This window comes from Trachypithecus francoisi, unplaced genomic scaffold, assembly GCF_009764315.1.
Source record: "Trachypithecus francoisi isolate TF-2019V2 unplaced genomic scaffold, Tfra_2.0 Lachesis_group18, whole genome shotgun sequence".
NCBI lineage: Eukaryota > Metazoa > Chordata > Mammalia > Primates > Cercopithecidae > Trachypithecus > Trachypithecus francoisi.
The window spans coordinates 42,224,422-42,238,611 of NW_022681463.1; the positions used below are offsets into that span (position 1 = coordinate 42,224,422).

Sequence of the window (14,190 nt, forward strand, 5' to 3'; positions counted from 1 at the left end):
CTAGGTTCTGGAAATACAAAATTACTTGGTACCAACAACTCGACTGTCACCTTTCCAGCCATGGACTTGGCTCAGACAAACCCCAGTCCACAGTTGTTGTCCACTTGCCGTGCCCGCCAACTGTGGATTTATGCTGGGGATCCCAGCACAACAGCAGCACCCTAGGATCTTGGACTGTCCTGTCACCTTCCTGTATTCTTCATGTTCTTCTGCACTTCTGGTTCGCTGTTACCTCAGCTTTACTTACCTTCCTACCTTTCCACAAAAAAATAAAATCAGCAGTTCTGAAAGGCATAGCTTAGCTAGGATTCTTTGACATGTGAAGATATCCCTGCCATTTAGAAAGGGGAACCAAGGAGAAAATTGCCCCATTGAATGTCATTTCAAAGACAGCTTTACTGGGTACAACTATTCATTGCATATATCCTTTTTAAAAATGATTTTTATTGTACAAATACCTTTAGGTATTTGTTCTTCATAATGTTCTAAAACATTTCACTTAACTCTTTTTTTGAAACAGGTCTCGCTCTTTCACCCAGATTGGCGTGCAGTGGTGTGATCTTGGCTCACTGCAACCTCTACCTCCCCGGCTCAAGCAATCCTCTCACCTCAACCTCCCAAGTAGCTGGGACTACAGGCACATGCCACCACACCCAGCTAATTTTTGTATGTTTTTGTAGAGACAGGGTTTCACCATGTGTTACCCTGGCTGGTCTTGAACTCCTAAGCTCAAGAGATCTACCTACGTCAGCTTCGCAAAGTGCTGGGATTACAGGCATGAGCCACCACGCCCGGCTAATTTTTGTATGTTTTGGTAGAGACAGGGTTTCATCATGTTGCTCAGGCTGGTCTTGAGCTCCTGAGCTAAGCGATCCACCTGCATCGGCTTCCCTACATGCTGGGATTACAGGCGTGAGCCACCGCACCTGGCCCACATTTCACTTTAGAATGTGGAAAACCAGGGCTGAGGTCCTATAGACAATCCACCTGTCTTCATTTTGATGTAAATTCAAAACTCACAGTGAAGCAATTTCATGACCTTCTGTAGCCTTTGTTTTTGTTTCTCTGCCTGCCGTATGTTTAAGTGGTTGATAGGCTGTGTTGCAGGATTACTTCATTGGTCCCTAAAGAAACATTCGTTATGACTGAATTCTGATTTCAGGGATTTTTTGGTTGGTTTTTCTTTTTTTTATTTTTTTACTTTTCTCCTTATATACAGATAGCAAGATAAATAGCTCAAATCAGTGAAACTCAGCAAAAGCCTCTGTGTGTGTGTTTATGCATAGTTACATTTAGACTTCTGTATATTCATGTGTAGAAAATATTATACAAAACAAAGTGTTCTTATAGACTTTAAGTTATAACTTGCAGAAAACAAATATTCTATCATTTTCTCACTTTTAAAAGATGTTAAACATTGTACAACACTATGAATGACTTCCTTTTTTTCAGGAAAAAAAAGGAAGTGCCAAGATCAATATTTATTTTCATAACTACATATTCCAGAAATGAATTACTGTTGCTCTGTTATCACCACACAGTCTTACTTGTTCATGGGAATCAAACCCAGTGATAAAAATATACCTTGTCAGGAGTAACTACAGCTGTTCTTACATGAGGCAGGCCAGCCACACTATTTTGACTCCTTTCACGGTAGACCCCAATCCCTGCAACTGTGAGTCAATTATGTGGAAAATCACAAATCTACATTGATAAGAAAGCTGAAAAAAGTGGCTTGGCCATGCATAACATATGTTCTTTCGTTCTACTAATGTAGATCTTGCATAAAACTGTTTGAGACACAGGTAGATAAATATTATTTATATTTGACCTTACCTAATATAAAGCTTTGTTTGCCTTTATATTAAAGGAGAAGGTGCGCTGAAATCTTAAGACACATGTGTGCAGAAAGAGACTTTCAGAAAAAAATTCACTGGAGCAATATAAAAGTGCAAATTACAAGTAGTCTATATGTCCATCACTTGGGAAATGGCAATGAACATTCACTGGACTCCCACCATATTTCATCTAACTGCATAGTCGGCAAACTACAGCTCATGGACAGAATACAGCCCACTGTTTTTTGGTTTGTTTGTTTATTTGTTTTGTAGAGATAGGGTCTCTCCTTCTTGCCCAGTGGACTCAAGCGGTTCTCCTGCCTCAGCTTGCGAAAAGTGCTGGGATCACAGGCTTGAGCCACTGTGCCTGGCCAGCCCACTGTTTCTGTAAACAAAGTTTTATTGGAACATAACCACATTCATTTGTTTATATATAATCTATAGGTGCTTTCATTATACAGTTGTAGAATTGATTAGTTACAACATAAGACTGTGTGGCCCTCAGTGTTGAAATAAAATATTTACTATCTAGCCCTTTACAGAAAAAGTTCACTGACCCCTGATCTAAGTTGAAATGTCATCAATTGTGAAATGCCCTGTTACTTTATGTACCACTAATAAAAAAATTACGCCAGTAAAACTACAATAAGCCATCAGTTGTAAGAAGCATTCTGATTTTAGAGATGGTTAAAATATTAAAAAATAGATCTTAAAATTGGTAAGTTATAAGTATATAGCACTTCAAATAAGTGAATTATGGCATTTATATCAACATGGATGAATCTCAAATGTTAAATGTTGAATAAAAAAAGGAATAAAACAATTTGCAGAACGATATAAACGGCATGATATTATTCGTATGACTTAAAAAACAAAAAAATGAATGTCTGTAAATGCAGGTATGTATAGGTAAACATAATTTAAAAGAATTGGAAAGAGGTAAAGAAAACTCAGGATAGAGGCTTTTCCCTGGAAGGAGGAGAAAGGACCAGGATCATGGTAGAAAACAAGAGGGGAATTGATCTTTATCAGTAATGTTCAACTTTTAAAAGAGGTGATTTACCAATAAAAACTAGTTTTTAAAAGCATCAAAATGTGAACAAGCTGAAAGAAAATATGTCAAAATATTAACTGTAATACATTTTGTAGAGTAGAAATATGAGTGACTGCTTTTTTATTGTATGTCACTGTAATTTTAAAGAACGTCATGGATAGCTAAAAAAGATGAGTCATTATTTCTGTCTCAATCGAAAGAGATTAAGATTTTTTAAAGTACATGTTAATCAATTACCTGACATTATAAACTAATCCTGCTTTTCTACTGGGGCATTCAGATTAAACAACATGCAAGTCAGGGCCAAATTTCTTAGTGAAAACTTTTTTTATAATGGTGGTACAGCTAATCCTTAAAGACAATGCATGTTATTCCTCACCACAAAGCAACTCCAACTAGAAAAGTTAAGTGTCAGGTGCGTTTCACCAAACAGAAATAACTTGTCATGATTAATGTTACTGATGTCATTCCTTTCAGCCGGACCTCACTTGTTTTGAAGTGTACCTTGTGATTTTACAGGAGTTTCTATGTTGTCACATGCAGTGTAGACCTTCTTGTGACTTATTAAATGTATCATTTTGTCATTCATTTGTCTGTAGCAAGGCTTCTTATAATCTTCTCTATCAGGATATTCAGAAATTCAAAACTGTGAGATGGTAATTTACCCCTACCAGATTATTTCTTCTGATCATGAGGAAGTACTCACCGACTACTGCTTTCATTTACTTTCAGTTTTTATTATTGTCGTTTTAAGCATGTCTTTCTCTCCCTTGGAGTGTTTGGCCAGAAAGAACTCACGCTGCCTGCCTTTCAGGATTCAAAAAGTGAGATCTGCCCAAGAGAGTGGTAGCAAGAACTATGGTCATGTGACCTTGAGTCTGTGAAGCTGTAGTGTCTGAGACAATGTTCCCATGCCACTAGAACCAAAATGGGGTGCTGTGCATCTCACCATGTAACTCCACTTTTTCTTTTTCCAGTTCAATTTCACCATTTAGTATTGAGAGCACAAGACGCCAGAGACGGTCTGAATCCCCAGACTCCAGAAAACGGCGTATCCACAGATGTGATTTTGAGGGATGCAACAAAGTGTACACAAAAAGTTCTCACCTGAAGGCTCACCGGAGGACACATACAGGTACCGCTCTGCAGGGCTTCTCACCTGTGAGCCAGTGGGAGTCCATAAAGCGCTGGCCACTTACCTCAGGAGCCTTTCGTACTCATTCAGCCTGTGTACCTCTCAAATCCGGTTCCCTCCTTCTAGGCGGAATGTATTCTCTCTCTCGAGAAAGAGAGAAACTGGAGAAACCAATGAAGTATTTGAGCTTTTAAAATGCTGGGAACACAGTGATCTAGTAGTCTTTCTCATAATCAGCATCACCACTTAATCATTATAGTCTATCAGTTTTAAAAAATGTCCACATGGCACATAAAAGAGGAAACTGAACAAAATTATTCTCTCTTAAAGTTAGTATTTTATCCATTCCTTTAGATCGTGCTTTTTTCTCTCCTCAAAACTCTCTCCCAAATAGCAAATAGGTAAGCAACTGGAAAATAAAAAATGACAGATACGTAGCATTGTGGGAAGTTTTTACAAACATTCAGGCATAACTCCATTTGATTTGCACTGGTATTTTTTTATATAGGGAGAGGAGTTTTAGTATTGACAGTTTACAGAAAAGGAAATTGATACCATAATTGACTCACTGCCTTTGCCACCGTTCCCCTATCCATCTAGGAAATGAACTGATAACTCTGCACTTAGACCCTGCCCACCCCATCCTCTGCCTTCTATGTCCCTCAGGTGGCATCCTCTGGCTTCCTGAGCTTCCAATTCCTCCTGGATGCCTCCAGTGCAAGGCCCTGGCAAAAGACTGAAGATTGGAAGAGGGTGCCACAATTCCACCACCTCTTCTAAGAAGAGTGGTGACTGGACTGTGTGAAGCCCAAAGAAGCCAATAGAACAGGGAAACTCATGCACACATTCCCGGTAAAACATGGCTCACAGCAAGCAAGTCCAGTCCCGTGTCTTTCCTTGACAGCATCTGTCACTGACTGGAGGCTTCACATGTAACAGATTCCTGTCTCAGACATGTGAAAATAACTGTACTCTGTAAACTGCCTCCCAGCTTAGGTATCAAAATAATTGAAATTAGCATCCTTTTCCGTTTAGCCCATGTCACCTCTCTGCTCCCTATTCTTTTCCCTTTCCTGCTTAATTAGAGACAGGATCTCACTATGTTAGCCAGGCTGGTCTTAAACTCCTGGGCTCCAGTGGTCCTTCCACCTTGGCCTTTTAGAATTCTGGGATTACAGATGTGAGCCACTGTACGCAGCCTCCCTATTCTACTTATTCTAGATTCTTCCTTCTCTATGATTCTGAGCTTCCCAACGAGAGGTTTTTATCTGTTTCTTAGGCTCTACTTGTAAGTCAGTTTCTTTATCATTAAGGCAAAGAATGAGTGTGAAGACATGGAAATTGAATAAGTATATTCCATCCTGGCCGGGTGCAGTGGCTCACGCCTGTAATCCCAGCACTTTGGGAGGCCGAGACGGGTGGATCACGAGGTCAGGAGATCGAGACCATCCTGGCTAACATGGTGAAACCCCATCTCTACTAAAATACAAAAAAAATTAGCTGGGCATGGTGGCGGGCGCCTCTAGTCCCAGCTACTCAGGAGGCTGAGGCAGGAGAATGGTGTGAACCCGGGAGGCGGAGCTTGCAGTGAGCTGAGATCACACCACTGCACTCCAGCCTGGGTGACAGAGCAAGATTCCATCTCAAAAAAAAAAAAAAGTATATTCCATCCTACCAGTAGATAGTGAGCACAGATCATGGCAGGAAGTATGATTAGGCCATATTACTGACGTCATAGGAGCATTTCTGTTTTTAAAAAAATGACTTTCTACAATGATTCATCACATATTTTGAGTTATTCCTATTCTCTTTGAGCTTTCTGGAATACATATTAGCCTCATTTTCACACAGACACCTCTACTTCTCTTACCCAAGTGATGAACAGTGAAAGAGAGGAAAATTTTTAATCAGGTACTATTAAAGGATTTAACTCCATGGCAGTATAGGATTGCATCTTACAGATTCTAACATATACCATGAGAGCTGAGGAGACGTCATTTATGCATTGTAATTCAAAACAATCTGAACCTTGAATGCTATGCTGAAGCAGAATTCATTAGCTTGGCTATTAATACAGTGAAATCACAGACTCTAAGGGTCAGAATGAACTTTATATGTTACAGTCTAGTGTTTCCTAATTAGGGGAACCCCTTGTGTGCCATATTTCACAGAGAGCGAGTCACTGCTATGCAGTTTTCTGCATACTTATGTGTATTTTTAAAAATTTGTTCTTAACAACCAGATGGTTGTAGCTGTTATTATCTTTTTTGCACTTCTGGCTGACTACTGTTCCCACATTAGTAGTTTAACTAACTCTCCTTAAGTGCCCTGAGTGGCTGCATATTCTTCTGCAACACAATCTGAAGGCAGAGTTCTCTCTTACAATGTCCAATAGCCTCTTACAGTGCTGTTTAGGTCTTGGAATCTTCTGGTTGAACAGAATGACTCTAATCATAATGCTATAATTTTCATTCATTGGCCCCGGTGTTCCTCTCAACACTGTCATGAACCAACTCACATCTTAATTCTCCAGATCAAACACCTCCAGTTTTCTCAGCCGTGTCTTCATAGGTTCACTTCAGCTGATCATTGTGTCTTTTTAAGTTTTCATACCACAAATTGAGGGAACACATCCTGTGAATGGACTTCTCTTAATACAGGTGTACCTCAGAGATATTGTGGGTTCAGTTCCAGACCACCCCAATGAAGTAGGTATCACAAGAAAGCAAGCACACAATTTTTTTGTTTCCCTATTACATTTAAAAGTTGTGTTTACACTGTACTCAAGTGTGCAATAGCATTGTCTTAAGAAAGCACATATCTTAATTAAAAAGCACTTTGTTGCTAACAAGTACTAACAGTCATCTGAGCCTTTCGAGTCGTAATCTTTTGACTAGTGGAGGGTCTTGCCTCTGGGTTGATGGCTGCCGACTGATCAGGGTGGTAGTTGCTAAAGGTTGGAGTGGCTGTGGAAATTTCTTAAGACAACAATGAAGTTGGCCACATCAGTGGACTCTTCTTTCATAGAAGATTTCCCTGTAGCGTGTGATGCTGTTTCATAACATTTTACCCACCATAGAACTTCTTTCTAAATTGCAGTCAATCTTCCGATGCTTCTTTATCAACTAAGTTTATATAATCTTCTAAATCCTTCATTGTCATTTCAACAGTGTTGACAGCATCTTCACTGGGAATACATTCCATTTCAGGAATCACTTTTTTTGTTCATCCGTAAGAAGCAGTTCCTCATTCATTCAAGTTTTATCATGAGATTGCAGGAATTCAGTCACATCTTCAGGCTCCACTTATAATTCTTTTTTTTTTGGCAACAGAGTTTCCCTCTCATTGCCCAGGCTGGAGTGCAATGGCGCAATCTCGGCTCACTGCAGCCTCCACCTCCCAGTTTCAAGTGATTCTCCTGCCTCAGCCTCTCAAGTAGCTGGGATTACAGGCATGTGCCACCACACCTGGCTAATTTTGTATTTTTAGTAGAGACAGAGTTTCTCCATGTTGGTCAGGCTGGTCTCGAACTCCCGACCTCAGGTGATCCACCCGCCTCAGCTTCCCAAAGCTCTGGGATTACAGGCATGAGCCACTGCACCTGGCTCCACTTCTAATTCTAATTCTCCTGCTGTTTCCACCACATCTGCAATTCCTTCCTCCTTGGAAGCCTTGAATCCCTCAAAGTCATCAATGAGGATTGAATCAACTACTTCCACATTCCTATTCATGTTGATTTTTGACTTATCATGAATCACAAATGTTCATAATGGCATCTAGAATGGTGAATCCTCTCCAGGGGTTTTTTAATTTAATTTGCTCGGATTCACAAGAGGAATCACTAGCTATGGAGCTATAGTCTTATGAAATGTATTTCTTAAATGATGAGACTTAAAAGTCAAAGTGACTCCTTGATCCATGGGCTGAAGAATGCATGTTGTGTTAGCAGGCAGGAAAACAACATCCATCTCCTTGTACATCTCATCAGAGCTCTAGGGTGACCAGGTGCATTGTAAAGGAGCAGTAATATTTTTCAAGGGAGTCTTTTTTTTCTGAGCAGTAGGCCTCAACAGTGGGCTTAAAACATTCAGTAAACCATGCTGTAAAATCCAAGCTTTGTTGTTACATTTATACAGCATAAGCAGATTTAGCATTCGATTTAGCATAATTCTTTAAGGACCCTAGGATTTTCAGAATGGTATATGAGCCTTGGCTTCAGCTGAACGTTACTAGCTCCATTAGTCCCTAACAAGAGTCAGTGTGTCCTTTGAAGCTTTAAAGCTAGGCATTGACTTCTCGTCTCTAGCTCGGAAAGTCCTACATGACATCTTTCAATAGGAGGGTATATCATCTACATTGAAAATCCATAGGTTAGTATGGCTACCTTCATCAGTGATCTTAGCTAGATCTTCTGGATAACTTGCTGCAGCTTCTATACCAGCACTTGCTGCTACAACTTGCACTTGTATGTTATGGAGACAGCTTCTGTCCTTAAACCTCGTGAAGCAACCTCCACGAGCTTCCAGCTTTCCTTCTGCAGCTTTCTTACCTCTCTCAGCTTTGAAGAATTGAAGAGTTAAGCCCTTGCTCTGGATTAGGCTTTAGCTTTGGGGGATATTATAACTGGTTTGATCTTCTATCTAGACCACTCAAACTTTCTCCAAATCAGCAATAAAACTGTTTTGCTTTCTTATCATTTGTGTGTTAGCTGGAATAACATTTTAATTTCCTTGTGGAACTTTTCCTTTGCTTTCACAACTTGGCTAACTGGCTCAAGAGGCCTAGCTTCCAGCCCGTCTCAGCTTCTGACGTGCCTGACTCGCTAAGCATAATCATTTATAGCTTTTGATTTAAAGTGAAAGATGTATGACTTTTCCTTTCACTTGAGCACTTAGAGGTTATTGTAGGGTTACTAACTGGCCTGATTTCAATATTGTTGTGTCCCAAGGAATAGGGGGGCTCAAAGAGGGAGTGAGATAGGGTAGCAGCTGGTCAGTAATGAAGTCACAACACACACAACAATTATCCATTGAGTTCGCCATCTTGGGTACAGTCCATGGAACCCCAAAACAATTACAGTAGAAACATCAGAGGTCACTGATCACAGATCACCATAAAAAATATACTAATAATTTAAAAGTTTGAAATATTGCGCCAGTTACCCAAGTGTGACACAAAGATGCAAAGTGAGCACATGCTGTTGGGAAAATGGCACCGGTAGACTTGCTCGACTAGGATTGCCACAAAACTTTAATTTGTAAACACACACACAGCACACAAACACACACACACACACACACACACAATATCTTCAAAATGCAATAAAGTGAAGTGCAAGAAAATAAGATATGCCTGTATATGCAAAAATGGTGTTAAGTTTTTTAGCAGTTTACTCTCTCTACTAGGTTATCTAAATCAAAAACTGCTGACAACTATATCTTGTCTAACCCTTGTACCTATAACAGATTTCTTTTAAACCTAAGCATGCAATGTTTTATGTGGGATTGGAGCCGTCCCTTAATGATGGCTTTGCTTGTAAGTAGTGTGTTCCCTATCACTGAAAGTGTTGAGGCACAGGCTGGAAATACAGGACAGAATCATTATTCTGAGGGCTGCACATACTTTTTCAAGTCTAAGAAATAATTATTCTATATTCATTTTCTTGATTTGGGCCCATTATTCTAATAAATTGAAATGACTTGAAAGTTCTCCCCACCCACTTTGCTTTTATTATTTTTGCTCTCTGTTTCAGCTTCTTCATCTGTGCCAGGTAATTGATGATGTATTGAATGGGATGCGTTCAAGGAAAAAACCTAAGACATGATCCGAGAGGCCTCCATTCAGATAGGTCTTAGTTCTTTAAACAGTAGCCAAAATTCACCTAGCTCTCCTGTTTCCAGCTCACATTTCTCTGCCTCACAGTTACATCTAAATGTCCAAGTGAAATACCTGCCCAAAACCAAGATATGTCAAATCCATTCATCCACTTGGCAGAGAGATAGTTACTATGTGCAGGCATGGCTTCCTTGAACTATTATCAGTCAAATAACATTATTTTAAAAAAGAAAGAAAGTGAAATTCTGTTGATTTTCTGTAACTAGTTCAGAATGAGCCCATCCTGACTTCTGATTTATAATTATGTATAAGATTTTATAACAGCGTTCAAAATGAAATCAAAACTAGTTCTCTAGGGAATCAGGTTGGTTTGCATGCTCTTAGTAAATATCTTCTTAGCCTTACCTTTGCTTCAGGCATATTGAGTAAGTTACTTGTGTGTGACCAACACAATTAATTTGGAGTTTGGGATTATAACAGTTGACTTACGAGAGCCATGCACGCTATGGGAGGGGCGTAAGTATCAGTGAGAAACTTCCTTTGAGAAAGTTAATTTTGCCTTTAATGCTTGATCTTTTTGTACCATATAAGTACCTAATCAGTCATCTTTTTATTTACAACTTAGTAACTTAAACATATTTGTAGGTATTTGAAAGAGGAACATTTTCTAGATATTAGCAAAGAATTTAGAGTAGTAAAAGAAATGCTGAGGAGTGCCTTTCTAAATTAAAAATAAGTATATTTTCATGAATGTACAGTTTAGATAATAACATGAAGATGTGACCAAGTATTTTTTAATGACCTGCTTGTGCTTAATCATTTAAGGCATGTTAAAAAGGAAAAACTATATCTTAGCCGTCACATACACATTATTGTCAGCAGGTTAATTATATCCACTGTTTCAATTGTGGGTCTCTGTGCGTGAAGCAGTTTACAGAGTATTTTAAAAAATATTCATATTCAAAAATAAATATTAGTACTTAAATGAGTATGCGCTGCCATTTAAATTAATATAGTCATTTAAATATGTGCTGTACAAAACAATTATGCACTATGGATTCCCTCACATTAAGAATTCTATTGCTTATTAACTGATTTGCATTTGAATTTTAGAAGAAAATAATTTTGTGAATTTGGTTTTGCTATTTAGAATTCTCACTATTTTCTAAAAAATAAATGATCTAGTAATTTCTACAATGCAGTACAAGCAAGTAACATTCAGGCATCAGTGATCCCTACAGCCACTAGATGGTGCACCAGAACCAGATGTTGGGTCTAGTCTAGCAGAGGATCTGAAAAGAAGAAACTAGAACTCTCACGGTATATGTGACATGACATTAAAACGGAACAATGACACTGACATTATCAGTGTTCTGCAGAATAGTACAATTTAATGATGAAGTTTTAAAAAGGCAAAATAAAGATAAAATCAGATTTTTTTGCAAAGGAATTGCAATATGTAAAAATAGTCTGTTTCAAATGAATCTGGAAATATTTTCTATCCCCGATTGACATACTGTTCTCTAATAAATTTATGAGGCCCTGTAAGTAATCCCGTAGAATACTCATTTTAATTCATATGAAAACCAGATACCTATGACCTTAAAACTTAGTAAACTTAAGGTAGTCACATTTCTTAGGAATTATTCATATCTGAATTTTGTACATAAAGGAAGTTTATTCATATAGACACTTAAAAATATTAAGCAATTATGATTTAACAGTTTCCAGAGTATGTTCTTCCCAACCTTTATGAAACCACACATTATTTCATAATTTTTCTCTTGATGAATGAAGCCTCTGTAATTAATATCAAATACTATAACATATTTATCCCATTAATTATATTTGATTACATATTTGGAATGCACATACACATATGTACACACGCCCCTCCACACAGTGATCCTAAATGATTGCAGATTCTGTCCTTTCTCACTTTCTTACTTGTCTCATCATTTCTTGCTGCTATTCCTGTATTTCTCGCTTCTAATTTGAATCTTCATCTTCATTTACTGGATGAGATTCTGAAGTGGTTTGAGGATATTCCTACAAAGAAAATCAGGGGCTTTGTGACAGCTGTGCATCCTGGTGGCCTTTTGTTTGCAGGTGCTTGTGGTTGCTAGATCTTAACTTCAGATGAGTGAGTGCTGCTGTTCATGACTTCACATCTGTATTCATTAATTAAATAACTCATTCCACATAAAACTCCATTTCAGAACCCCCCCCCCATCTAGGTTCCTTGTTAGATAAAGCATAGGGCTTAGTGATGCCAAGATAATAAATCCTTTAAGAGCACACTGACATTTTTCAAGGAAAAATCCTCTCCCTATAAGTTGTTTGTAAGTCCTGATCAAATAGCTCGTGAATATGAGCTATATTGGTAACTGCTGAGATGTACGAAAATATAATAGAAATATCACCAAACTTGAAGTCCAGAGACAAAAGTTTCAATCTGTCTTTGGCCCCTAACTGACTGGTGAACTTAGACAAACTACTTGTGTGAATTACTCTCAGGTTTTCCTTTTTACCTTTGAACACAAACATAGCTCTTTTGGTGCCTTACATATTCTCATCACACGTCTCCCTGGAAAGGAGCAAGATTAGGGCACGTGAACACGGGCAGGTATTAGGAAAGCAGTAGAGCTGGGATTGAAACTCTGTTTTCTCTCAAGCCTATGCTTGTCCTTACATCTGGTCTCAGACTAATTTGCTGATAACCTACAAGCCTTCTCTCTTCACTGGAACCATGCTCCTATGCATGTCTACCCAGCAGTACCTCCCCGTTCAGCATCGACCCTTCAGGGATGGTAAAGTAATGAGAGAGCAAGAGACTGTAATCTGTTTTTAAGGCTTTAATTAACATAGACTGGTGTCTCCCCAGTAATTTAGTAATATACTAAAATTGTGTTAGAAGCTAGTGAGAAGATGTGGGCCAAAAGCATTAATCATTAAATAAAATTAAATAGACTGCTCTTGAGTGCTTGTTTGGCACACAGCTCTTTGAATGTAATGGGTGTCACGGACAAACGAAGACAGCAAGGAGTCCTAAATCTGGTGGGAGAGACGGCCTCATTCACACATATCCAGCATGTAAAATAATACGTAATAGGAAAGCCCCGAGTGAGCTCTATGCCAGTTGCTACAGCAGCACTGAAGGGGTCATTCGTCCTGACTGGGGGGATGCAGCAAGCATCACCTGCGTATGCAGGCAAGCATGTTTCAGTGCCACCTCCAACAAGGAAAACAAAAAATTTGAATTGGTAACAAAATGTTTTGCAAGTGTAGCCCTTATTTTCGTTAATGGGGAAGGGAGTCATTTTAACCTATCATGGAGAGTTACTGTTTAGAGATACATGCTTAAGATTTACAGTGATTGGAATGTAGGCAACCATTCTGTACATAGTTGATCAAATTTTGTTTTAAAAGTTTTACCTTATTTTTATTTAAAAAATAAGTTGATCTTTTTTCCTATATTTAGAAAAGACTTCCAAACCTATCAATTATTATTTTTATTTGAAAAAATAAGTTGATCTTTTTTCCTATGTTTAGAAAAGACTTCTAAACCTATCCATTAGTGCCTCATTTAAATAAATAAATTACTAAATGAGTTGTGTTTCGTAATTATGTTTATGTTAACACATAAATTATCAATGACGGTACAAAGTTAAATATGCCATGGGATTTTTTGGGTTTTTTTTTTTTTTTTTTCTGAGATGGAGTCTTGCTCTGTCGGCAAGCTGGAGGAGTACAGTGGCATGATCTCGGCTCACTGCAACCTCCGCCTCCTGGGTTCAAGCGATTCTCCTGCCTCAGCCTCCCAAGTGGCTGGGACTACAGCTGCTTGCCACCACGCCCAGCTAATTTTTGTATTTTTAGTAGAGATAGGGTTTCACCATGTTGGACAGGATGGTCTCGATCTCATGACTTCGTGATTCACCTGCCTTGGCCTCCCAAAGTGCTGGGATTACAGGCGTGAGCCACCACACTTGGCCTCCATGGGATCTTTATAGTGTCTTCGTGACATCATTCTCCTTCCTTTTCTTCTGGCTTTATTTTATCCGTACATCCATCAAAGCTGGGTTATATAAAAGGTATGGAATATATATCTTCAGTCTTTCTACTTTCTCTCGTTCTGCCTAAGAATAACTGGATTTGAGTGTTGGTCATCTTATCCTTAATGGTAAAATTAACTGCTAGTAATATAAAATTTGTGGTTTTAATGGAATTATTAAAGACAATAAGAAACTGTATTTTGATAGAATATAGATTCATCGTTAAAGAATATGTAAAAATAGGGTTGGGCACATTGGCTTACACCTGTAATC

At 38.6% G+C, this 14,190-nt stretch overlaps 1 protein-coding gene across 8 annotated transcripts in view; it reads left to right on the forward strand.

Annotated features, from left to right (window-relative positions):
* The window catches only part of KLF12 (Kruppel like factor 12), a 464,553-nt gene that overhangs the window by 430,985 nt on the left and 19,378 nt on the right, over positions 1–14,190 (forward strand). For all 8 annotated transcript variants that reach the window (XM_033177556.1, XM_033177557.1, XM_033177555.1 and 5 more), the window contains one exon: positions 3,870–4,027. In XM_033177556.1, coding sequence (XP_033033447.1) covers positions 3,870–4,027 — 158 coding nt within the window. The remainder of the gene's footprint in view (positions 1–3,869; positions 4,028–14,190) is intronic.